Source organism: Dipodomys merriami, unplaced genomic scaffold (genome assembly GCF_024711535.1).
Source record: "Dipodomys merriami isolate MVZ:Mamm:240054 unplaced genomic scaffold, mDipMer1.0.p SCAF_44, whole genome shotgun sequence".
NCBI lineage: Eukaryota > Metazoa > Chordata > Mammalia > Rodentia > Heteromyidae > Dipodomys > Dipodomys merriami.
The window spans coordinates 659,547-685,603 of NW_027206002.1; the positions used below are offsets into that span (position 1 = coordinate 659,547).

At 50.6% G+C, this 26,057-nt stretch overlaps 1 protein-coding gene across 3 annotated transcripts in view; it reads right to left on the reverse strand.

The window, feature by feature from the left end:
- LOC138807888 (long-chain-fatty-acid--CoA ligase 6) overlaps positions 1-25,691 on the reverse strand; it is a 61,886-nt gene extending 36,195 nt beyond the window's left edge. The window contains exons 1-7 of one of the 3 annotated variants that reach the window (XM_069993689.1): positions 25,602-25,691; positions 7,005-7,225; positions 3,129-3,243; positions 2,386-2,450; positions 2,037-2,138; positions 1,445-1,544; positions 778-956 (exon numbers count right to left, since the gene is read on the reverse strand). In XM_069993689.1, coding sequence (XP_069849790.1) covers positions 778-956; positions 1,445-1,544; positions 2,037-2,138; positions 2,386-2,450; positions 3,129-3,243; positions 7,005-7,225; positions 25,602-25,650 — 831 coding nt within the window. In that variant the 5' untranslated portion in view covers positions 25,651-25,691. Of the gene's footprint in view, positions 1-777; positions 957-1,444; positions 1,545-2,036; positions 2,139-2,385; positions 2,451-3,128; positions 3,244-7,004; positions 7,226-12,630; positions 12,937-25,601 lie in introns of those variants that run through there. The other 2 variants (XM_069993688.1, XM_069993687.1) reach the window with 2 other exon arrangements.
- Positions 25,692-26,057: the final 366 nt, after the last annotated feature.

Sequence of the window (26,057 nt, forward strand, 5' to 3'; positions counted from 1 at the left end):
GAGAGAGGCCAGATGTACACATGCCAATGAGTTTTGGACATGCTGGGCTGAGAACAGGCACAGGGGAGTGGCTTGTGATCTAAGTGTCTATGAGCATTCAGTGCCAAGGGACAGGCAAGGGAGGCCTGTACAGGTGTGTCTGTGTAAGCTGCGAAGGGGTGCCATTGCACAGGTATTATGGGTACAGTGAGGAGGGGACAGGTAGGCATGAGAATAACTGCTGGGCACAAGTACCCAAGTTCAGTAGAGCATAATTACTGTGGGCCAGCTGCTACTGAGCAGGGACTGAGACCCTAGAGGCCAGGATGCCCTGTACTGCCCTAACAGGCCACAAGCTTCCACCAACCTGTTGTCTTCAGGGAGGTCAAGAACAGCACAATCACTTCTGCTGGCTGCTGGGGAGCTGGGTCCTATTAGTTGGGTCTCATTAATAAGAACCTTTCCAAGATTCTTGGAACTCATGGCTACAGTACTTAGACACAAATAGGCTCCAAAGGCTGTGGGAATGACATCCAGGTTGGTACTACTGTCCACCTGCTTGTGCTTGATGCTATTAGAGGTGCCAGTCAGAGCTTTCTATTAAAGGATGGCTGGATGCACCAACTCCAGGCCTTTCTTCAATGCCTCCTTCTGCCATCCCCCCCCCCCCCCCACGGACAAAGCCTGCCTTGTCCTGACACAGATACATGCTGATCCACGGCAGGAGAGGGGCAAATAACCAGCAGCTCTAACTCAGTCAGCTATGGCCCAGCAAACAGCCTGGACATGAACTCTTACCTCCATAGACTGCATGGACTTGATGACCACCCCACTCTTCTGCCCCCTCTCTCTCAGGGCTTCATCGAATGGCTCCATGAGGATGATCAGGTTGAGCCCTGGAGTCTCCTTCCTCTCCACATGCTCTAGCAGAAGCACTGCCTTCTGTGGCTTATCCACAATCACGGTGCAAATGCCCGCTGCAGGACCATCAAGGAAGAGTCGGGCTGTGACTTTTGATCAGCATGGGCTAGGCAGCCACACCGTGGACCGTGTGTGCCACAGCATGTACGTAGAAAAACATGTCAGGCAGGCTTTGGGGGTCATGTGTTGTATGCTCAGGCCTGTGTCATGGAACTAAGGGCAGAAGGCCAGGGAAACTCCTGCAGTGGATGCCTCTGCTTTGCTTCAGGCTTGGGTCTGTCATCCGAGGTCTGTCTAGAGTGTTTAACACCACCAACAAGGATGCCTTAGAATGTCACAGCCTGTTGGAGGTTTGTACAGAGGTTTTTTGGTATCCCAGCCCTATGGAAGGAATCCCCAGGTGATACCTAAATAGAGTTGCCTAAATCTCACTGTATGCCTTTAGTGTTTTCTGAGCTCAGAAATGAAGTGCTTTCTCTGACATTCAGCTCAGAGGCAGGTAGGACTGGTTGTCAGTGTCAGAAGGGAGGGCAGTGGGGCTTACCAGTATTGATGATATAGCGGATAGCCCCAGGGCCCAGGGTGTCATAGAGTGGGACCACCACCATGGAATACGTGTAGCAGGCAAGCTCTGCAATGATCCACTATGGAAACAAAAGGTCAGCGGGGGGGGGGGGGAAGGAGATAAGAAAAAGAACTGTACTGCCCCATAGGTCCAGAGAGACCACAGTCCCTACTTTAGACCCTATCCCTGAATCTCTACACTAAAGCAAGGATTCTATAAGACAAATGAGTTGCTCCTGCTCATCCACAGCCTTCAGACTGCACTTGCCCTATGGAATTCTCTAACTCCTGGATGTCAGGTCCAAACAGTGCCAGAAGCACTTCTAGGCCCTGTGTGGCTTGAAGGACAGCTGTTTATTGGACTGGGTACAATATGGATGGATGTTGGATGAAGTGTCTAATGCTGATGCAGAGCAGAGCTGGGGGTGAGGGAAAAGGGGGTGCTATATGGCCCTTGAGTTTCCTTTTTTTCCCCTCTTGTCCCAGACCCTACAAAGGGTGGGAAGACTGTTTTGTGTACCCAACCCTTACTCCATAGATAGCTCTTAAAACCACTCAAGACAGGTTCTTACCTCTGGCCGATTTTGTGCAAAAACACCAATAAACTGATCTGTTTGTGCTTTACAGTTGTGCTGGAGAAGTCCAGAACCCAGAAATTCGGCCCTGTTGGCCACCTATGCACAGATGTGGGGAGAGATGAGAGGAAAACAGGCTCTCAGCACAGGAGAGTTCTATAGGTCTGACAGACCTCCCTGCCTCCCTACCCAGGTAAGCTGAATCCCCCAAGGCCGCTGCCAGGTGTTGGCCTGTCTAGGCCAGAAAAATTACAAATGACCCTCTGAAGCCCATCCGAGTGTCCACAGGCTCTTACCTGCGAGTGCCAGGTATGCCTGGGTGGACAGGGTGGTCTCTATCACTTACCTCCTGGTAGGATAGCCACTGGTAAGGCTGCTTGGGCTTCCTGAAGCCAAGGCAGGGCCCATTCCCTGCAGAGAGACAAGCAGGACTTGTGCCAGGGAGGAAGACTGGAAGCTATGCCACCTGCTCCTGCCTCTCAGGCACCTGGATGGACATCCTGTACTGGGTGTGACCATGTGCCCAGTAGCATCCCCCTAGATGCCTGCCTCACCTGCTTGTAGCCCAAGGTCTAAAGCAGGCGACAAGACATGATATGACATCTCCCCAGGGATTAGGCAGTCTTAGGAAGGGGACTGATACAGTGCCCAGTATGACTTGTGTGACAGCTTTTACTACTGCAGACCCAAAAGGACACAAGACACTCGGGGATCACCAGATTAAGGTGGCAATCTGCCTGGGACCACCTCCCTTCACCTTAAAACATACTGCATGGCATGTCAGGGGCTCAGGTTCGAGCCAAGGCAGTCAGTGGCCTGACAGCTCACGAAGGTCTGTTCATGGAGGCAGGGAGTATAGGCTTTGAAACCTGGTAGGTTCAAGAATTGAAGCAAAGCCAAGATTAGCCCTGCACCACACAAGGAAGCTGTTTCTTTGACTGCTGGGAAGAGGTCCAGGAGTGGTTCCTTTCTGCTGACCTGAGCACTGCGCACATGTCCTGTGCCTGACGCCTTGCTGCATACCTACTACACCCTTGTACCTGCCTGATGTCTGCCATAGCCCCTTCACACCTCCACAGTCCTGCTCACCTGAGATGCTAAGCCCACGGTGGAACACTTGGTACATGGTCCTGGCGTCATCATAGTAGTGGGTAAGCAACTGAGAGCTACCCCAGATCACAGATCGCCGGGCTCCACCACTGTCCTACAAGCCAAACACAGCCAGAGAAACTGTCTGAGTCAGGAATGGATGTTAGGAATAGGACCCCTGGATGCTCTCCTGGTCTACCCAGTCGGGGCTGAGATGTATTCTGTGTACACTCACACACATGGCCTGTGAACACCTAAACAAGGAGTCACTCTATCCGTATCCACCTAAAAATTGGCTAATGCACACAGGCAGGCCTGGCATCCCTGTAGATCACACCCACATACATCCAACACACACAAAATTCACACAAAAATCAGGTCAGCCTATACTGATTGTCCAGAATTTTCCATAAATCTTCCTGCCCACCCATACAGTAGAATTGGGAGCATTTGTTGGATTCAGCTATCTCTTGCCAAGGTAACTCCTACCTGTCACCTACTGATCTACCCCATCTACCTCTAGGTTATGAAATCATGTGAGTGGAGTCTTTAGCTTAGAAGTCTGCCATCCATCACTGACACACTGAATCGGTTGATGACTATGCTGAAGGTACTTTCCTTTCCCAGAAACAGAAGCCCAGGAGGCTGTGAAGGGAGAATAGGCTGGATTATTTCCAATGGGAGCAGGTAGGGCAATGTGAGCCTGGGCCCTCAAAAGAGCTAATCAATCAATCAATCAATCAATCAATCAATCAATCAAAGCAATAACCAACCCAGGGTTGGAGGTGTGGCTCAGCTGGCAGTGTCAGCCAGTGAGTGGAAGCATCAGTTAACAAGTGTGAGTCCTGGCTTAAACAACAACAAAAAAGGTGTGTGTGGGGAGGTGCGGGGGGAGTGCAGAATCCAGAGTGGGAAATAGCAAACAAACTCTACTCCGAGGCAAGGGAAGGAACTTAGTTTCTTCTCCTACCTCTTCTTCCACTTCAAACCTGCTATCTCTCCCTGGGCTTCCCAAACTCAGAACTCTCTTGTATCACAGCTCTGCCTGTTCTCTGAGTTCCATTTAAGCAGCCCTGGGCTGGCCCAGAGCCTACCACTTCTTGGAACATTGAGTCTGAGGAAATATTGTTTGCACTACACAGCAAACAGCCAAACTCAAAACCACAAGCAGCTCTTCACTGTTTTGGAGTGGAAAGTTCTGTTTGGCTAGTACTTTCTGGGCATAAGTCCGGAGAACAAGACTAGGAAGCTGGAAGTATATACAAATCACATCTAGTTAGCACCTAGGTGACAGAACATAGTGAAAGACAGGGACATAGGAGACTGGAGGACACACATGTAGTTTTATTGGAGATAAGAGTCTCACAGACTTTTCTGCCCGGGCTGGCTTTGAACCGTGATCCTCAAATCTCAGCCCCCTTAGTAGCTAGGATTACAGGCATGAGCCACTGGGTCCTGGCTCTGTGAATAAACCACCAAAAAACCAGAAGTGGTGCTGTGGCTCAAATTGATAGGGAGCACTAGCTTTGAGCAAAAAGAATTCAGGGACAGATTGCAGGCCCTGAGTTCAAGCTCCATGACTGACCAAAAAAACCAAACCAAAACAAAATGAAACATGCTATCCACCCTGTGGGCTCTGTGGCTTCTCCAGGTGAACAGTAATTTTTTTTTTCCAGGGCTGAGGACTGAACCCAGGTCCTTGCTTGTGCCGGGTGGGCACCCTTCCGCTGGACTAAAGCCCCAGCCCCGTGAACAGTAATTATTATCTTAACCAAAACACTATTCTTATCATACCAGATCCTTACCACACCTTAGGAAATAACTGCTCTTTCGATGACCTATTTAAAAACCAAAAACATTGAGACTCAGAAGGTTAAGAAACTGCCAAGCCGGGCGCTGGTGGCTCACGCCTGTAATCCTAGCTACTCAGGAGGCTGAGATCTGAGGATCGCGGTTCAAAGCCAGCCCGGGCAGGAGAGACTGTGAGACTCCTATCTCCAATAAACCACCAGAAAAAAACGGAAGTGGCGCTGTAGCTCAAGTGGTAGAGCGCTTCCCTTGAGCTGAAGAGCTGAGGGACAGCGCCCAGGCCCAGAGTTCAAGCCCCACGACCGACAAAAAAAAAAAAAAAAAAGAAAAAAGAAACTGCCAAAAACCACACAGCTCACAAAGGTATACTAGGCTCCAAGCCCAGGACTGCTGGTCCTCAAAGGCCACTTTATTCATCATCACTCTGTCCTTCTCCTCTGCCTATCACCAACACAAGTCACCATCTCCCCACCCCAAAACAAAAATCAAAACTGGGTTTTATCCATACTTGTGCCTCTCTACACATCAGTCCTATCGAAAGGATACTCTTGAGATCCAAACCCCTATTTGGCCTGTACCTTCCTTACCAGCAAAACACTGCCCTGTTTATGATCACCAAGATGTACTAAAAACCAAGGGTTGGGCATGTGGCTTAGTGGAAGTGCTTGCCTAGCATGCATGAAGCCCTGGGTTCGATTCCTCAGTACCACATAAACACGAAAAAAATCAGAAGTGGTGCTGTGGCTCACTTGCTTGAGTGCTGGCCTTGAGCAAAAGAAAGCTTCAGGACAGTGAGTTCAAGCCTCAGGACTGGCAAAAAAAAAAAGAGCAAAGTCAAGATGCACAAGAATGTATATATGTCATGATAACATTTTTTCTTTTTTCTTTTCTTTTTTGTCAGTTGTGGGGCTTGAGCTCTGGGCTTGGGCGCTGTCCCTCAGTTCTTCAGCATAAGGCGAGCATTCTACCGCTTGAGACATAACACCACTTCCAGTTTTCTAGTGGTTTACTGGAGCTAAGAGTCTCATGGACTTTCCTGCCTGGAGTTGGCTTCGAACCTATTCCTCAGATCTCAGCTTCCTGAGTAGCTAGGATTACAGACGTGAGCCACCGGTGCCAGGCTCATGATAACATTTAAAGCTCATGACAGAACCACAAACCGAACTGGGAAACCAGTATGAGAAGCAGAAGCTTCTGGTTCTTTAGTTTCTAATGGACTGTGTGAATATATTATCAATGTGAATAGGATGAAAATTTAGAGGAAAAAGTAAAAAAAAAAAAATTAAAGGCAAAAATTTTTTCTTTCTTTCTTTTTTTTTTTGGGGGGGGGGTGGTCCGGTCGTGGGGCCTGAACTCTGGGCCTGGGCGCTGTCCCACAGCTCTTCAGCTCAAGGCTAGCGCTCTACCACTTGAGCCACAAACGCTACTTCCAGCTTTTTTTTTCCTGCTTATGTGGTGCTGAGGAATCAAACTCAGGGCCTCATGCATGCAAGGTAATCGCTCTACCACTGAGCCACCTTCCCAGCCCCAACAAAAATTATTTCTATAAGCTTAATAAAGAAGCAGCTCTTACTGGTCCTTTAAATGTACCTGAAACACTCTCATCTGCTGAGCCACGGAATCTTCTTGTGAATTTCAGTGCTCTGCAGGCAGAGCCTTCAGATGGGCTCAGCTTTGGGTCCCTGCACCAACCAGGACTGGAACACACAGTACTTTGCTAAGTCCTTTCACTTTGGGCCTTGGTGTCTTTCTTGGTATCTTTAGGAGGAAATTTACTTGGCAGCCTGAGAACCTGCTTAGCCTACTGAGACAACAATAGGCCAACGCACCTTACCCAAGAAGCACACATCCCCGAGGCCCAGTGCAAGGTCAAGGACAGTTCCTGGGAGAGGCCGAGGAGTCTCTGGTGGGAGACCCTGCCCAAAGCTGCTACAGAACTTGTTGGCTGGCAGAATTCTCTGGGCCACTTGAGGTCAAACAAACCGTGTGTTTGGCTTCTTTCTACCTTCAAGATGCCCACTGTCAGCCAACTAATTGGTAGAGCCTGACTCCTCCCACTTTGCTTACCTCCACCTCCTCTGATTGCATCTGGAGGTCGCATGGTGGTTGCAAGGCCTTTGGACGGTGAGCGAGCCAGTAGGCGAGGACGGCAGCCAGCGCACCCATACTCACGAGGGTGGTGGCTGAGAGGCTGCGGAAGAACTGGCCCAAGTCATCCAGCTCGGGCAGCCGCAATATCTTCAGGATCTCCTGGGTCTGCATCTTCTCCAGAAGTGAGAGGATAAGCTCTGTAGGAGACAAGACGCAGATGAGGCAGGATCCCCAGTGGGCAGAGTGGCGAGGCCATGGCCCAACACAATGAGGGGCAGTCAGACCTAGGCTAGTTGGGATGTTCAGTCTCCTGGGGCAACATAGCATACACCCAAATGGGTGAGAGTCCAGGGCCTCAGCTCTCGTCTGTGACCATGGGCCGTGCTTACATTTGGGCTGATGGGTGCTTCCATATTTTTCAGGGGCAAGTTCTGCTCTGGCAGCTTTGGACATAGTGTCTCTTGGGAGCCTGTTCTGTCCTCCTTGGGCTCTTCAGAGGTAGCAGAGGGAAACAGAGCAAGATACCAAGGCCCAGAGAGAAAGGGCTTTAGCAAAGTACTGTGTGCACCAAGCACCTCTTGCCATGTTGCAGACAGTGGCCAGGGTTCATCATCACTTACTGCTGCTGCTGCCCCAATTGGGTATGGTGGGCTTCTCAGGGAGACACAGGAGATACCCCTGGCTAGACAGTGACAAGACTTCTGGTGACTAATTTCCATTCCTGAAGGTCGTAAGGAGCTCCCATGTCCTCCAGTTAGCCACTAAGTAAAGAAGTATCAAGAGAGTAGAGGTACATAGCCAACCAGGTTCAGGGCTCTGCATGTTGTCTAGGACCGAGGAAGGTACCCAGGGTGGGTCAGGAGTCAATGCTGGCATCCATACAGGACCCTTTTGTTTTGCTACCTAGGAAGATGTGAAGTAGAAGCTTCAAGGCATGGCAGGGTGGGCTCCAGGTTGCTTCATAGTACCCACAGTCTCCCTCCCTATGGGTCCTCTGCCCTTGGAGGCAGTCATTGTTTCTTCTTGGGAAACAAAAAGAAATGCAACAGTGGCCACTCTGCAGTCACTGGACAGAAGCCAAACAACTGCTTGACCCCTGAGGGAGGAGAGATCTGCTGAAATTCCAATAAATGGTATTTGTGCTAAACTGTAACATTACCACACGGGCAATGAGGTCAATGATGTGCAAAGTCACTGCAGAGAAAAAGAGAGAGACAAAGAGGAGGGAGGGATGGAGGGAAGAAGAGAGAGACAGAAAGGGAGAAATGGAAGAGGACTTCATTTTAAGTCCCTTCTGCATCATTTATCAGCTGGGCACAGTTGGACACATTCCATGTTTTCAAACCTCCACCTCCCCAATTTTAAATGGGCACAGTACCACATGGGCACAAAAAGTTCCTCATACTGCATCTGATAGGATCCTAGTCCCACCCAATGGGACTGCCCAGTCTAGGAAAACAGAGAGAAGGTCAGAGGCAGGCCTGGCCCAGGCTGGTCCAAACACTGGGCAAGAAGCAGTTGGGCCCAGGCTATAGCCCCATGGGAGCTCAGGCTTTACAGATGCACCTAACGTTGTCTGAATAGCTTACCAAGGCCCCACAGATGTGGGTACTCTTGGGGAGCAGTCAAAGTGAGTTCTCTAGTGCTGCTGGTTCATACCTGTAATCCTACCTACTCAGGAAGCTGAGAGCTGAGGTTCACAGTTCAAAGCCAGCCTAGGCAGGAAAGCTGGTAAGACTCTCATCTCTAATAAATCACCTAAAAGCTGTAAGTGCAGATGTGGCCCAAGTGGTAGAGTGGTACCCTTGGGCAAAAAAACTCAGGTCATGAGTTTAAGCTGGGAGACTGGCATCAAAAAAAAAAAAAAAAAGGAAAAAAAAAAAAAAAAGAAAGAAAGTGAGCTCCAACTAGGAAGGCATCCTTCCTGAGCTGCTGGGCTAGAAGCCTTCTTAAATGGGGCACACCCACAGGAGCACCCCACTCCATCAATCAAATTAAGGTTTGTTTTGTTTTTGTTTTTATTTTTTTGCCAGTCCTGGGACTTGAACTCAGGGCCTGGGAACTATCCCTGAGCTTCTTTTGCTCTAGGTTATCATTCTACCACTTCGGCCACAACACCCCTTCTGACTTTTTTTCTGTTTATGTGATACTGAAGAATTAAGCCCAGGGCTTCATGCATGCTAGGCAAGCACTCTACCACTAAGCCACATTCCCAGCCCCTCAAATTAAGGTTTTATATAATCAAATCAGAGGCCCTGCTATGAACTACATGGAATCCACCTCTTTAGGGAGGGTTCTAGGCAGATGACCAGCTGGCCTTCTTGGGACACTTCTTGGGAAAACCAGGTTGAAGCCAGGATTTTTCAAATAAATGATTTAGTGGAAAATTTAGGCATGCTCACCAGCTCTTAGCATGGACTCTTAGTTGGCTGATCTTTCCTTTGACAAAATGAATTGACTCAATGGGTTGAAAAACCAAGGCCCAAGAAAAACCAAGGCCCAGCACCAGCTACATGGTGCAAAATGTTTTAAGACAGAACCTGGAAGACTATCTCATGGCCACAAATGCCTGGCCCTTGGCAGTCGCTCAGAAACTCTAAGCTGCAGCAGAAAGTGAGTATCTGTGGCAGTGGATAATAATAAAAGTTGTTATAGATCATATCCCAGATTGGCCATATGTCTATCCATCCACCTACCTACCCACACATCCATTCATCAGATAGACCCTTGTGTGGTCTCTGCTCTTGCCTAACTCAATGCTGGGTCTGCTGTTGGAATGGTGGACATGAGGAAACAGGTCGTGCTTTACAATGTGGTCTAGGCTTTGATCAGGGAGCCAGAGGGAATACCTGTCTTACGTAGAATGAATCAGAGTAGGCTTCAGGCAGGAAGTGGCACTGATATTAAGACTGAAGGACCAAGAGGAAAGGGTTTCTCTCAGGCAGAGGGAAATAAATATGCGAAGGCTGGAGTTGAAAGAGTTCATGGAGCACTCAGGAACTGAATATTCTGTCCAGATAAGAAAAGTCTTAGATCCATGAAATGCTGTACAAAGGTCAGCAGCCTAAGTCTGTGATGCTGGCCTCTGGGACAGGCTGAGCTTCATAGTACAATCTTCCATGGAGGCAAAGCAGGCCTTGTCTAAACTTCCTGCTGCCTGGAAAGCCTTTTGCTACACCTGGCACCGTTTGATCCTCAGAACAGCTCTTATGTGTTCACTTCTGGAAGTGGAACATGGGGATTCTCTCTCTTCAGTGAACAGACACATGACAAGCCACACAATCAGAACTCAAGCTGAAAGTCACTCCTTTGTGTGGTTCATCCACCCCCAGCCAACGCTGGAGCCTCGCCTGCCACCCATTCTCTCTTTCACGATGCTGCTAAAACCACCACAACAAAAAAGAAAAACCTAGAGCCAAGTGCAGGTAGCTCATGCCTGTCATACTAGCTATCAGGAGGCCAAAATCTGAGGATTGTGGTTTGAAGCCAGCCCAGGCAGGAAAGTCTGTGAGACTCTTATCTCCAAAATACTCAGGAAGAGCCAAAGTGGCACTGTGGCTCAAGTGCTAGAGTGTTACCCTTGAGCACAGAGGGGCTCAGGGACAGCACACAGGCCCCAAGTTCAAGCCCCACAACTGGCAAAAAGAAAAGATAAAGAAAAAAGAAAAACCTGGCTTCAGTATGCTCAGAAGAACCTTGGCCCAGGGTCCTGAGATGTGCAGGGCCACCAGAGCTTGAATGTTGAGTCGGGTAGGGGGGTCCATCATATCTTGCTTGCCCTGTGTACACCATGGGTGGGCTCCCTCCTGGCTGTCATCAAGAATTTGCTGTCTTTTCCTGGCTGCATCTTCCTCCCATTTGGGATGCTGGAAGGCAGTGGGTGAGAGACGTGGCTGTCTCCTCCTCCTCAGGTGAGGAATCCATCCTACGGAGGCATTTGCCAGGGACTGCGGCTGCATGGCTTCGAGGCGGGGTCTGTGCCCCTCCTTGGCAAGTAGGGGATCCCATACTTCCAGGTTTGTTGCCCTACTCGAGACATTCAGAACCAACTTGCGTTTGCCCTGAGATTCTCTCCAGACCTGGGAGCCACTGTTGGGCAGAACTGTGAGTCCAGGTCCTCTGAGGACACTGGTTTCTGAGCCAGCCCATGCCACCGAGTCCTTGGCATGAGAGAAGGCAGAGACTAAGTCTGGGAGTTTGGTCTCCTCTCATTGTTTCACGGGGCCTTAGCCTCCTCTGACCTTCTCTCTGCTGATAGGGTGAGGTGAGGGGGGGTCCCTGGAGTTCCAGGCGTGGCTGCCTCCTTCCATGCCCAGGAGGCTCTCCTGGTTTGTAGCAGTTGTGTGGGGAGAAGGTGTGCAGACAGCACCCAAGGGGATCCATGGAGCTGGCGTTGCCAAGCTAGCGGCTGTGTTTGTAAATATTCACCTGGCAGGAGGGCACAGCCTCAGCGAGAACAAGCCTTCCTCCCCTCCCCACATACCCCGAGTCTTTCTCTCCAGCACAGACCCTGTTCATAATACCAAGTGGTGGCACAGGCTGGAGACACTGGGACTTCCTTCCACCTTCCCGTTTTCTGTGCTGATTCAGATTGCATGGAGGAGAGTGAGCGGTGAAAGTGATTGCTTTTACGATCAAGGACAGGAAAAGAACAGCAAGAAGGGGGCCATGGCAGGAAGCATACTGGCTACAAGGCAATGGAGTAGCAGAGGCGAAGACTGAGAACATAGCCCTGGTAGAAAAGGGTCCCGGGTCAAGTGGCTCAGCTCTAAGAATCCTCTCTTGATAAACCTCCCACCTAGTACACCAGGCCTTCACAGTCTAGCCAATGGCTCTGGACAGAAGGACTACTTCCTAAATACCTCTCAAAGCTGACCCTTTCCTCATCCAAAGCTTCAGGCCTAATCTAGAAATCATCACTGGGTGCAACCCAGATACACACACCAGACTATAACCTGTGCTTTCCGTGACATCTCAGTTGTTTTTCTGATACACAGCTATGACCAGATCATACCACTACTCAAAAAAACTTTATCTGGCTCCCTATTTTGCCTTCGGACCAGACTCCAAACTCATCATGCCAGCCCTGAGACCCTCTGGGTTCCTTCTGATTCTTTCTTTCCTTTACAATCACCCCCATGTCAATCTGCATCAGGCTGGGGTAAAGGTTCTTACAAGAGGGTTCTGGACCTCTCCAAACCCCTGAGGTCTCTAGAAATAATAGGGAACCCAAGCTAAGCCACTGAATGGCAAAAAGAACTTCATCTCCAAGTAAAAAGCTCCCCAAAGAAAAATCACAACTTCTCTCCCTTGCCCAGTGTCCTTAACACACAAGTTTGGACAAAGCTCAGAAAGGAGATTCTGGTGCAGGACTAACCTGACTTAGAATTTTGTTAGCAGAATGGCCTCAGGCAAGTCAGTGCATCTGTCTGAATCATATCTTATACAAAACCATGGGCAAAGAGAGAGCTCAATGCCAGGCACATAGCAAGAAAAGCAACTCAGGAAATAGTAGTTACTAAAGTGATTACTCCATCTCTTTGCCAGCCAAAGAGGCTCAAAGACAAGATGCAAAAAGAAGACAACATTCACATCACCCTACCTTTCCAGCAGGCTCCTGGCACTGAGGAGGTGACTGAGCTGATCCCACTAGAACCAGCCTCCATTTATAGGGCCTGTGGGGCCCAGGGAAAGAGGTTACCACATCTCAGTCAGAGCACAAAAGTGGTGAAGGCCCTGCCCTGGAGACAGCCGATAGCAACAGCCGCCTGCTCTGAGAAGCCAGGTGGTGGTAGAGACGTTGTTAGTGGTGGTAGGAGCTCCCTGGTGGCTGTGGGAGCAGGTCTGGCAGGGACTAGGGCACAGAGCAGCTCTTGTGAGGAGTTACTGGCCCCTCAAGGCTCCCACTGTCCCCCCCCATCTGCCCATGGGGCGGTGCTGGCTTAGATCAGCTCAGACCAAGCAACCAGCCTTAACCCTCCCTCTGCCAGTGTGCCAGGGCCTCAGCCACACCCCTTTGTATCCTCCCCACCCCCCACTGATCTTCAGCTCTGAAGGAGAGTTTGCCAAGGGGTTTCTTACAGGATTCTCTCCTTACACATCCATCTGGACACTGACTGGGGTCCAGGGGCTTCAACCATGCAGTGGGGATGTGCCCTAAGTATGAATGTTGGGGGGGTGGCAAGTAGTGGGGAGTGTCAGGTGGGGTTGCCAGATCTCTGGGGCTGAGGGAGGAATGCATCATCCCCCACTTCCACTCTCCACCCCCACAAGGTCACAACCGGTCTACAATGGGAAAGGAAAGAAACGGGGCACAATCTCAGATAAAATATCTGCTCAGGGATGCACCCAGGAGTGACTCCAGGCCAATGATCAGGCTCAAAGGCAGAAGCCACTAGCTCATCTTCTTATAGATTGTGAGGCAGCTCTCATCAGCCAGCCGCTCCCCCAAGCCTTCTCTGAAAGATACTGCTTCCATCCTGCAGTTAGAATTGCACTCCAGGCCGGGCACCAGTGGCTCACACCAGTAATCCTAGCTACTCAGTAGGCTGTGATCTGAGGATCACGGTTCAAAGCCAGCCCAGGCAGGAAAGCCCATGAGACTCTTATCTCCAATTAACCACCAGAAAACCGGAAGTGGCGCTGTGGTTCAAGTGGTAGAGTGCTCTCCTTGAGGTCAGGCCCAGAGGTCAAACCCCATGATTGACCAAAAAAAAGGGGAAGTGGCGTTGTGGCTCAAGTGATAGAGCTCCAGAGTTCAAGCCCCACAACTGACAAAAAAGAAAAAAGAAAAAGAATTGACACTCCATTGTGTTGGAAACAATCTTGAGCTCTGAATTCCTACGTGGCTTCAGACTGTAATACCCACTGAGGTCCCAAGACTCCCTGGGAAGGAATATCTTGCCTGGCAACTCTGGAGCCTGGAGACTTGCAACACCTTCTTGGAGCTGATGAAACTTTTTTTAGTAGTGCAGCTTGAACTCTGGGCCTGGGTGCTGTCCCTCAGCTCTTCAGCTCAAACTGAGCACTCTACCACTTGAGCCACAGCACCATTTCCGTTTTTCTGAGTGGTTTATTGGAGATAAGAGTCTCACAGACTTTCCTGCCTGAGCTAGCTGGCTTTGAACCGTGATCCTCAGATATCAGCCTCCTGAATAGCTAGGATTACAGGTGTGAGCCACTGGTGACCAGCTGTGGTCAAGCTCTTGACACTGCTCATTCCACCATCTGGGAAGTGGTCACCAGTGCCTCAGTGGTCCTCACCTGGAAATGGCCCCAACACTCTCCAACCTACCATGATGAACACATCTGCCTATGGCCCCTCATAGCTCTTCCCCCTTCTTCTTCGGCAAGATCTCTACTGTTATCCAGACGTCGTCAAAAATATCCTCCAAATTTCCTTTAAATGCTTCTCAGAGATGCTTTTGGGGCAGGAAATCCAGTGGCCACATCCTCAATCCTACTTGGTAGAAAACCATGGAAGAGGCATAAAGCTGAGGGAATGGTTCTATCCCGGGGAAGTATATGGTCTGTGGCCAGGCCAGCATAAGAAAAGCACAGGCCTTACCATCCTACCTGTGCAACCCTGACCTGTAGAGTCACACACTGGAGACTGCCACCTACTCTATCCATACAAGAATTCAAGCCTGTCCCAACTGAGATAAGGGCTTTCCCTTTTCCTCTTTGTATTTATTTTTTTAAATGTGCCAGTCCTAGAGCTTAAACTCAGGGCCTGGGCACTTCCCTAGGTTTTTATGCTCAAGGCTAGCACTCCATTCACTTAAGACATAGCTTTACTTTTGGCTTTTTGGTGGCTAATTGGAGATAAGAGTCTCATGGACTTTCCTGTCCAGGCTAGCTTTGAACCATGATCCTCAGATCTCAGCCTCCCGAGTAGCTAGGATTACAGGTATGAGCGACCAGTGACTATCTCCTCTTGGGTGTTGATTAGATTCACAGATGACTGGGACAGAGATGGGCCAAGGACCTCCCCAGCTTGGGAATTGCCAGGAGAGACCCACTACACATCCCCCATGAGATAGGGCCAGGGCACGGGGTTGCTGAGTTACGTGGTGGCTCACCGCCATACCTCCCTGCAGAGCCTGATTATAGCTCTGAGGTTTGAATTAAGCCCTTTGAATGAAGCTTTGCTCTAACTGGCTATTTGGTGGGCACCTTCCCCACCTCCCCAAAGTCACATAGCTCCTTTACCCGCCTCCTCATGAGGATACCTCTTAAGAAGTTCACTTGTCCCACACTCCTACCAACAGCACCAGGAACTCAAAAGTATGAACAACCTTGAGAAATAGAGGAGGTAACACAAACACAGTGTCTTTCCCAAGCTTGGAGATAAAAGGTTGTCCAACAAAATTCTCAGAACAGAGGGATGACAGAGGTTAAACTACGGAGGTGGTAGCTCCTTTGGGAACATTTAGAGAATAAGATGATGACCAGGACTGCTGGCCTTTGGATGACGCAAGGTCTCACTGTCCTTTCTTCCACACCACACCCTGGGGCAGGAAGCAGAAGCCCAGGGATACTGGAAAAGGGTGTGATCACCACACAGGCAGAGGGATACCCCCTGGCTAGGCCATACTGTGCAAGGAGCCAAGTCCTGTGGCTGCAACATGATCCCTTCCCTCCCAGACATGTCCACAGTAGGAATATCAGTATCTTGGCCTCAGAAACAGTGATCCATTTCCTCACTGTACCAGACTGAGGACATGCAGCAAGCCCTCGGGTTCGAGCTCAGCAAGGGACACATCAGCTGCTTCTAGCAGGACTGTACTGTCAGAGTTCAAGAGCAGGTGTCCTGGGTGTAGGCAGGACTGCTTCCTCCAGCTAGAATGTTCCTTGAGGTAGGGAAGGTCTTGGCAAGAGATGGTTGGGGTAACTGAGATAGAAAGAAGAAGAAGGAAAAAAAAAAGGATCTGCTTGCCTCTTTACTTAGAAACAGGGAGATGCACAAGACAGGGAGAAATGCACAAAATACAGGTAACAAGAACATGCTCCTAGCAGGGTAGGACAGGATGAAGAGCAGTGTGGCAGAGAAATGGCGGGTTGAGACGTCACAGGGAGTCTATAAGATACTAGGGCACCTGACAGGAGTGCACCGCAGGGAAGGAGACCCAGGCTTGGCTGGCAGGATGGCATATATAGGCCTCATCTGTTCCGCGTCACTGCCCACAAGCCAATGGCTGCCTACCAGTTCACCTGACCTAGCACCCTGTAGTCTGGAGAGGTAAAAGGCTTCCAGGTAAGCTTATGTCCCTCTGTCCCTGCCACAGGGACTGCTGCTACAGCCAGAAGCCTGCCAGGATCCTTGACTCACCACTCAGATGTCAGAGAGTGTGTGTGTGTGTGTGTGTGTGTGTGTGTGTGTGTGTGTGTGAGTGTGTGTGTGTGTGTGTGTGTGTGTAAATATTTGGTTTGCCTTCAGTTTAGGCTACATTTATTTTCTGGTACATTTGATAAATAGCTTCATTTTCAGACTGTCCCATACTGTGACAAAATTTCTCCTGAATGCCACAGGAAAACACACACACACACACACACACACACTTGAATCTCCCCCAATCACACACACACACACACACACACACACACACACACACACACACACACACACACACACACACACACACACACACACACACACACACACACACACACACACGAATCTCCCCCAATTCAGCAAAAGGTAGTGCTTTCTGCCACCTCTGAATCTTCCCTCTGAGGTCAGAGCTTGGCCAGCAACAGCCAAGGCCTGTCTGCCTGTGAGAGCATCCACAGGGTTAACAGGAGACACAAGCAGGCAGGCCCTTCGCAGGGGCCAGAGAAGTGGGAACTCAGGCCTCCTTTTCAAGGCCAGGATGAATGGGGAATATGCAAATGGTGGGCTCCCTAGGAGCAAGGAGCAGCAGGGGAGGGCCTGCTCTGGCAGTCCAGCCTCACTCCACTCTGGAGCCTGTCACATGAAAGGGTTTGTACTCCTGCTGCTGGCTCCTGCTCCAGGTCAGGCTGGGGCTGTTCTTACCAGAAAACAAAAATCTCTTTCAGACCAAACCTCAATGAGGCCCCAGCTGGCCCGAGAAGACCGTTGGACATTGTTCCCGCTGACCAACTGCGAGCACCCATCCCTTGAGTGCTCACTTTTCACCTACAGAAAGAGCCCACCATCTTTGGAGATGGCGTTGGAGGCCTCTTGACGCCATGGAGGACAGCACTTTGTAAAGTTCAGGAGGCTGGAGCAAAGAAATAAGCTGCCCCCTCACCTTTTCCCAAGGCTCTGTTTGATTTATGTCCTTTTCAAAAGCAACAGTCACTAAGAGTGGGATAGCAATCTTTATCTTGTCTAAGGAAGACCCCTGGAAGTCTCACAGTATTCAAGGTAAATGTGGAGAACATGGGAAGAAAGGACTGAAAACAGTGTCAGGAAAGAAAAGGACCTCGTCGTGCACAAGAGATAATTTTGTGGGTATGAGTGTATGAAAGTGATGGGAAAGTTTCTTAGGAATGGCTGAAAGTAGGTCATCTCTAGGGTGAGAATGACAATGGCCTTTACAAAAAAATTTAACCTCCCACACACTTATTAAAGTCTCAGGGGCTTGAAGTCTCTCCTCAGGACTAGCCCACAGACAGAGGCACAGCCCCAAGGAGGGGGGGAGATTATATTTGACCCCTAAGGCTTGGTTTACAGGCCTGGGAAGTAAGTTAAAGGTCAAACTGTTCCAGAAACGATTTGTTAACCTACCTGAGACTGGAAAGAAGCCCTTCATTAATATGTAGGTGGGCGGAGTACTCAAATTCAACTGGTGGCATTTCAGGACCTTGGTGGGCTGCAGAACTTGAGATCTCATCCTACGTTTAAACTTACCTTTTCTTTCCTCTTCACTTCTGGCTCCCTATCCCTGTCCACTCCAGGACTCAAGACCCTGAAATCTTTTAGGGAATGGGAAGTTGACATCTGTCATTCCCTACATCCTGTTTGTGTGTTGTAGGCCTAGGTCTGAGCTCTCTTGGTCTTGTTCAAACTGGGGGTGGGGGGGGAAAGGAAGAGAGATAGAGAGAAAGGGAGAGTTGTTGGGGGCTTGAATTCAGAGTCTGGGCACTGTCCCTTAGTTTTTTTTTTGCCCAAGGCTAGTGCTCTGCTACTTGAGTAAGCTCCACTTCTGGCTTTTTGCTGGTTAATTGGAGATAAGAGTCTCACAGAGTTTTCTGCCCAGGATTTCAGCATCCTGAGTAGATAGGATTGCAGGAATGAGCTACAGGTGCTTGACCAAAGAAGAATTTTAAGAGCTGTTTATCATCAACTGGTGTCCACAATACTGATGCCCATCTGTGCCCTTGAGCTATGTGGGTGTGATTCTGACGGAGACAACCATCACAAGGTCAGGCTTCAGACTTTTTCACACTTCAGAGGCAGGAATGTTATTTCTCTGGCACTCCTAGGTACCAAAAGCTGTGCATTAAACACTGCATGAATCTCACACCCCCACAAGACTCTCACTAACATTAGACAATGACACAGCAAGACCATTCAGCCTAAGAGGACATATAGGACCAGCTCACTTAGGACCTGATTCTGCAATGGGAGTGGTGACAGGTGTTGTATAGATCTCCTACAATTCTAGGAACACAGGCTTTGTTGGCTTCATAATTCAAAGAAAACACTTCAACTCTGGTGAGCCACCATCCACTACCACTTCCCTCCCGAGTTCTTACTGCTATTATTATTATTATTATTATTGTTATTATTTTAGAAGTACTAGCATTTGAACTCAGGGCCTTGGGTTTGCTAAGTAGTTATTCTACCACTAGAGCCATGCCCCCATCCTGTTTTTAGTTGGGACCACATAGTATGCTCACAAGACTAAGATACCAAACATGTTTCTTTTTTTTTGGGGGGGGGGTCCGGTCGGGGGGCCTTAACTCTGGGCCTGGGTGCTTTCCCTCAGCTCTTCAGCTCAAGGATAGCGCTCTACCACTTGAGCCACAGTGCCACTTCCGGCTTTTTTCTTATGTGGTGCTGAGGAATTGAACCCAGGGCCTCGAGCATGCAAGGCAAGTGCTCTACCACTGAGGCACCTTCCCAGCCCCCAAACATGTTTCTGAGAATTCAGAGAAAGGAGAAATCAAAAGGTCCAGGAAGTCAGGCACTGGTGGCTCACACCTGTAATTCCAGCTATGCAAGAGACTGAGATCTGAGGATCGTGGTTTGAAGCTAGTCCAAGCAGGAAAATCTGAGACTCTTATTAACCACCCAAAAGTTGAAAGTGGGGCTGTAGCTCAAGTGGTACAACACCAGCCTAGGGCAAAGAAGCTAGGGGATAGTGCCCAGGCTAAGTTCAAGCCCCAATACTGTTGTATATGTGTGTGTGTGCATGAGTGCATGTGCACACACACACACACACACGCAGAGGAAAATAGAGTTTATTTCAGACTAGATCCAGAAAAAGCAGGTCATAACCTATCCTGTGTTTTGACCTATCATAAGGAAACTGGGGACCCATGCAACTAAATCCTCACCTGCCCACTTGCAGAGGGAAGACCTGCCTACTCAGCCAGGCTTGGAAGGTAGCCTGTAGGCAAGGTGGTGGCTGAATATGGGTGAGTTAAAGGAGCCTTCCAGAGAACCACATTCGATCTGCTAGAAGGTCGGCACCAACCACACTGAAGTTCTCTGGCCACTAGAACTGGGGTCTAGTTGGCCCGATGGCTTCATGAAACCCCAGCGCTAGAAGAACAGTGTGGGGCAGAGGTACTGCTTCTTCCAAAATCAAAGGGGCATTCTAGGCCTGGATGGGTCCTAGCTGTGTCCTCCCTTGATAAACTTGCCTTTCATGGGCCTCAGAACACCACTGACCACCTCTAGCCAAGCTCCCTGTCTAGTCTTACCCTATTTTGATGTTCTACCTCAGCTCTGACGTCCTTGCCATATAGCTTCTAGCTGACCTTGCTGTCCAGTCTCTGGCTGACCTCACAGTTAATTGGCCTTTCTGCCTATTCATTGGGATCTGTGGTCACTGCCCAGGATAGGGGTGAGTGGGCAGTGGAAGAGTCTAAACCTCAACAGTCCACATGTTGGAAGGGAAAGTAAAGCAGAGTTGTGTATCAGAGGCTTGGTTTCTTGGGATTCACCCTCTGCCCAAATGGGCAAAGCAATCTCTACCCACCCCACCCCCACAAAGGACACTGATCATCAATCACTAGGTCTGTTCCTAGTCCCAAGAGGCGCCAATTCAGATTTGCTTGTGCCACAATCTGAAAACTGAGGAGGGGATTGTTTCCTGTGCAGGCTTAGTTTCTAGTTATGAAGCCCCAGCTATCTTGAAATGCAGACCTGACTGGGCAGAGGGAAGGCCAGACGCTAGTTGCCGCCCCCCCCCCCCCACTCTCCGAGGATACTCCCTAGCTGAATACCTGGACCAGGTGTGGGGAGAGGAAGGGAGTGTTTGGAAGAGCAGGTGAAAAGGGTCAGGTGTGATTACCTAGAATTTGAGATCTTGAAGGATTAGACATTACTGATTTATTGTCAGGATAGCTCAGTTTGGCTCCCATAGCTCAGCTCAGTTCTGTCCCCACTCACTTCCCCACATCCCAGTCCCCAGTCTGTGGGAATTGGGGGCTGCATACACAGTGAGACAAGAAATGACCACACCTACCAGGGAACACCCAAGCAGGCAAGTAAGTAAAAGATAGAGAACTACCCTGGGCATCCCAAAGGACAAGCCCAAGGGCCCAAAGCAACCTCTCCCCCACAGTTTCCTTCTGTCTCTCTGCCTCTGCCTCTCCCCCCCCGCCCCCCCCCCGCCCCTCTATCTCTGACATTGAGAAGTAAACCAGGGTGTCACACTAGGCTCTATCACTTGAGGCACATCCCCAGTCCTTTTTGAGTTAGTTTGTTTTTCAGATAGGGTCTGTTTTCCCCTGCCTCTGCTTCCCAAGTAGATGGGATTACAGGCATATACCACAATGTCCAGTCCATAGCTGCTTTACCTTCTTAATGTAACCACAACACAGAATAAAGTCAATAGGGCTTGGCCTGGCATTTTAGGCCTTAAGAACCCATCCTGGCTGGGCACCCGTGGCTCACGCCCTATAATCCTAGCTACTCAGGAGGCTGAGATCTGAGGATCTCGGTTCAAAACCAGCCCAGGCAAGAAAAGTCTGTGCATGACACTCTTATCTCCAATAAATCACCAGAAAACCGGAAGTGGCACTGTGGCTCAAGTGGTAGAGCGCTTGCCTTGAGCTGAAGAGCTCAACGCCCAGGCCTGGAGTTCAAGCCCATGACTGACCAAAAAAGAAGAACCCATCCTGGTGAGCCAAGCATATTTTGTCCCTCAACTCCTCGAATGCCTTTTCTTTCTCTGCATCTCTGCATGTTGGAATCCAAACCCACTTCTGCCCTGCAAGTTGGAAAATGTTGGCTGATTCACAGTTCTTACATGTAGATTTCTCATTAAATTTGCCTAGGTGTCCATGGCTTACCTAGTAACTGGAATAATGGCACCACATTTGCACCATTGTGGGATGATGGGAAGAAAGCTTGAAGAGTCACTGTGGTATACAGTAGTAGGGGCTCAGTGAAAACGCAGCTAAGTCAACATGTCTGCAGCCACCTCACCACTTCCCCACAGGTACCTGAGTGAATTCTGAGTACTTACTATGTGCTAGGCACTGTCTAGATACCCAGTACAACTCCTGGAATATAAATGCTCTTCCTGCAAACAAGTCTGTCTATGGGACAGCCCCTGGTCATATCAGGGGCTGTAGCTGAGCCAAATTCAGTCTTCTGAAGGTCAAGAGTCCTTAGAATCCAAAACAAAACAAAAACGAACCCAACCGGAGCAGAGGCCCGATTCTGCTGCCCCCTGGTGTCAGTGGTGGTGTCAGTGGTGACAGTGAGCTTAGACTGAAGGATCTGTCATTCCTAGCCAGGGACCTGGCAAAAAGGTCCTGAGGAAGCCGTGTGCCCCTGGCTCACGCCTATAATCCCAACTACTCAGGAGGCTGAGATCTGAGGATCAAGGTTCAAAGCCAGCCCAGGCAGGAAAGTCATGAGACTCTTATCTCCAATAAACCACTAGAAAACCGGAAGTGCGCTGTGGCTCAAATGGTAGAGAGCTCGCCTTGAGCTGAAGAGCACAGGGATATAGTCCAGGCCCAGAGTTCAAGCCCCATGACAAAAAAAAAAAAAAAAAAAAAAAAAGTCCTGAGGTGAAATCTTCCCACATGGTAAGGGACTTATATGAATTCTAGACAGCTGCCTATATTCTTCTGAAAGCTCCACCCCTGGTCCCAATTCTTCACTGCCTTCTTGGATTCCTAGATGGACCCAGACCTCATGCTAGGCCTTTATTGTGGATCCTGTGGGTGGAGGACAGAATCTGAAGGGGCTGAGCTGAGTCAGAGTGTGCAAATCTGCCCCAGTATAGCAACAAAGGCAACTGTCAGATTCCTGTCATCATTCTCTGGTAGCCCTGGTTTACTCCCAATGGAGCCAACCCTCCCATAGGGCAATGAGCAGGGTTAGGGCCTTCATCTCTTCCTTTTCTGGAGAATTGCCTCAACTGAAGCCACATCCATTCTGAATTCATAACATCCTAACACCTCCCTCCCCCCCCCATATGCCCCCTCCCCCATTACCACATTCCTGCCTCTACCTACGACTCATTCTGGCTAATGTGGCTAATTAAGAGGGCTCCTCTGGGTCTCTCACCTGGGTTCCCAAGGCATAAGACCCTGAACCATCCAACCTCATCACAGTTCTCTCTGCACACTTTCACTAGTCTGACTTCCCTAATTGGAGTTTGGCCTATGTGCTTCTGACAAATGCTCCTGTGTCTTGTAAAATGGATGTCTCCAGGGGTCAGGTATGAACTGAAAAGACTTGAGCCCTGTACAAGGACCTGGGGCTGCATCAGCCTAGACGAGATAGTGCCTTCCTCTCGTGGTGGTTACATTTTTATCCACCATGAGTGGTGCCTCTTTCCGGTTTGTACAGTTAGGCACAAGCTCCAGTCCAATGCTCCCATCATTCATCCATCCTCACAGGGAGGGCATATTTTCTTATGCCAGGCCCAGCATCTGACTCATTCTGAACCTATTTGTCTCCCTGTTTACTACTCAACATACAGATGACATATGAGCTGGTCCAGGTCTCAGTACAGCCCAGAGCACATGGTGCTTCCCACAGTAGACAGTTCCTCATCCAAGTGGCTTCCTTTCTCTCCCCCTTTCCCATCATTTTCTCCCCAAGGGCAGCTCCTGTGTTGTTTCTCAAGAGCCAGGTTGGGTGGAAAGAAAAATACATAATACTATTCAAAAGTGGCATTGCATCAGGAACGCTTTCCCCCTCCTACCCCCCTTTCTGGGGAGTGGAAGGGACATAGCAGCTGCTATAGGCTGCAAGAACAAATACATTCATTCTGTTATGCTCACTAAACACTTAGTTCTTAGCCCAAGAATCCTATCTGTCCCCTCTGCTTCTAGAGGTCAGGAAAAAGTTGGGGTCCAGGCAAAGTAAAAAGAAAAGAAAAAGAAAAAGAGGGTAGAAATGGTGACCTACAAAAGCCCCATCATGCTTCTGGGGTATTCTATCCAGCCTCAGCCTCTTATCCTGCATTAAAAACTGCTGACCAGTGGGCACCAGTGGCTCATGCCTGTAATCTTAGCTACTCAGGAGGCTGAGATCTGAGGATCATGGTTCAAAGCCAGCCTAGGGAGAAAGGCCGTGAGCCTCTTATCTCCAATTAAGCCACCAGAAAACCAGAAGTGGCGTTCTGGCTCAATTGGTAGAGTGCTTGCTTTGAGCTGAAGAACTGAGGGACAGCGCCAAGGCCCAGCATTTAAGAAAGCACCAGAGCACTTTGGGAAATGCTCCACAAGGAGGAAGGCCAGAGGCCAGTTTGAGTCAGGCACAATCCAACCTTGCCTGTAGATAAGGGCCCTACACAGTAAAGGGCTTCTCCCACCACTCAGGTTGATGATGACCTCTTTCACAAGGAACTCTGTTACCCACAGACATTCCCTCTGCAGCCACAGAAGACCAAGGCCGTGGAAAGCTGCCTCAGAGCCATGGCTGAATGGGGTCCACCAGATGGTAGGACAAAAGCATCCTGGCACTCAGAAGGGACTCTAAGACCGCTTCATCACTCAGACGATAAATGTGTTACCAATAGCATCATCATTGTCATTACTCCTCACCCTAGCTTTAGTTCTGTCCTTGTCTGTTATGTGTGCATCAGGACTGGTGTGGCTCTGCACAGCCTGTCATCAGACACTGGCAGACAGAAGGAGCTTAGGGCGCTGAGGGGATTAGAGAGGCCTTACTCTCCCCATCTCAGGGGAAGTGTCCCTGTGGCCTAACTCAGGGGAGGAGAGGAGTGAATGCCTGGCCCACCAGTCATCTAGGTTCAGATACAAACAAGCACTTAGTAGCATTCGTTGATCAGTTAAAACCTCAGATGGAATCTCAAGTCAGCCAGTTATTAACCACGTGACAATGGACAAGTCAATGCATCCCCTGACCTCAGTACAAAGAGACAACACCACTGAACTCCTAGGAGTTGCTAAGAATAAGAAATAACACATGCAAAAACCTCAAGTGAGGATCTATCTCAAAAAGATCAACTTCCTCCCTCTCTTGGGCTCTAAAAGAACTTTATCCACTTCTGATGTGTCATTTCAATTTGAAATAATAAGCAGCACTCACATTCTTGAGCGTTTGCTTCCGGGCTTTAGGCCCTGTGTAAACCCAATTTAAAGGTCAAGCACTTCACTTACATTTATCAGGCTTAATCTGTGGGGAAGGAGGGAGTGGCTGGAGGAGGGGGGTAGTGGAGACCCTTGAGTATTCTATACCCGAGGCTCACAGAGAGGAAAAGGCCACCTCAAGCAGTAGAACTGGCCCTGCAGCCAGCCTGTGGAAGACACCCCCCCCCCCAAGTGTGTGTATAATGGGCCCGGAAAAGTTCTGGGCAGGGATGGGGCCGGGATCTGGTCTCAGAGAGATGAGGAGGGGGGGTGAGGGGTGGCTCCCCTAAGGGCAGGTGTGTATGGGTGGGTGGGGGAACAACCTTGGGCAGAGCAGAGAGGGCTTCACAAAAGTCGGGTACTCTGGCTGAAGAGCCGGCAGGGAGGGGTTCCGAGAAAGCCCCGGTCCCAGGTCGGGCATCACGGTTGACCTGCGAGGGCACCTGGCGGGAGGGGGTGGGGGTGGGGGTGGTCGACCCCCCCCCTGGGCTTCTGGTGAGGGACAAAGACGCCAGGAGTCTGTCTGTCCCAGCCTGGATGGGGGGGCGGGGCCTGATGTGATCAGCGGGGCCGGGAGGCGGTGGGGTCGCGGTGGCCGAAGCCCCCTCCCGCATCTCCGCAGACGCAGCTGCTTCCAAAACGCGGCCTGGAGCTCCCGCGGGGACTGCGGGCGGCCCCGGGACCTTGAAGGGGCGACGGCTCGGCCGCCGCGGGGCGGTGTGAATCACCGGCAGCCGCGGGCCGAGTCCCCAGGCTTTCCTTGACCGGCGACCCGAGGTGCGGGGGGTCGGGTGGGCCCGGGCGAGGACTTACCCGCAAACAGCCAGAGGGAGCCTCCGGACACGAGGAAGAAGGTCAGCATGCCGGTCGGCCAGGGGCCCGGCGGCCCCGCACGGCCCCCGCAGCCCACAGCAGCCCCGCCGCAGCCCCGCCGCCCCGCAGCAGCCGCGCTGTCCCCGCCGCCGCCGCCGCCGCCGCCGTCCGCCGGGTATTTTTAGCCCCCGCCTCCCCGCGCCGCTGCGGAGACGGCGGAAGGGGGGGGGAGGGCGGCGCGCACGCACGCGGCCCCGGAGCCCCCGCTCGCCGCCCCGCAAGAGCCCGGCCGGGCCCGGAACCGCCGAGCCCGCGCGGGGGAGGGGCCGGGCCGCGGCGCCAGCCCCGCGCTCCGCGCCCCCCGCCCAACGTTCCGGGGGGGTGGGGTGGGGGGCCGGCCCCGCCCCGCCCCGCCGACGCGCGCGGCCCTCACCTCCGCGCGGCCCGCCGCGGGGC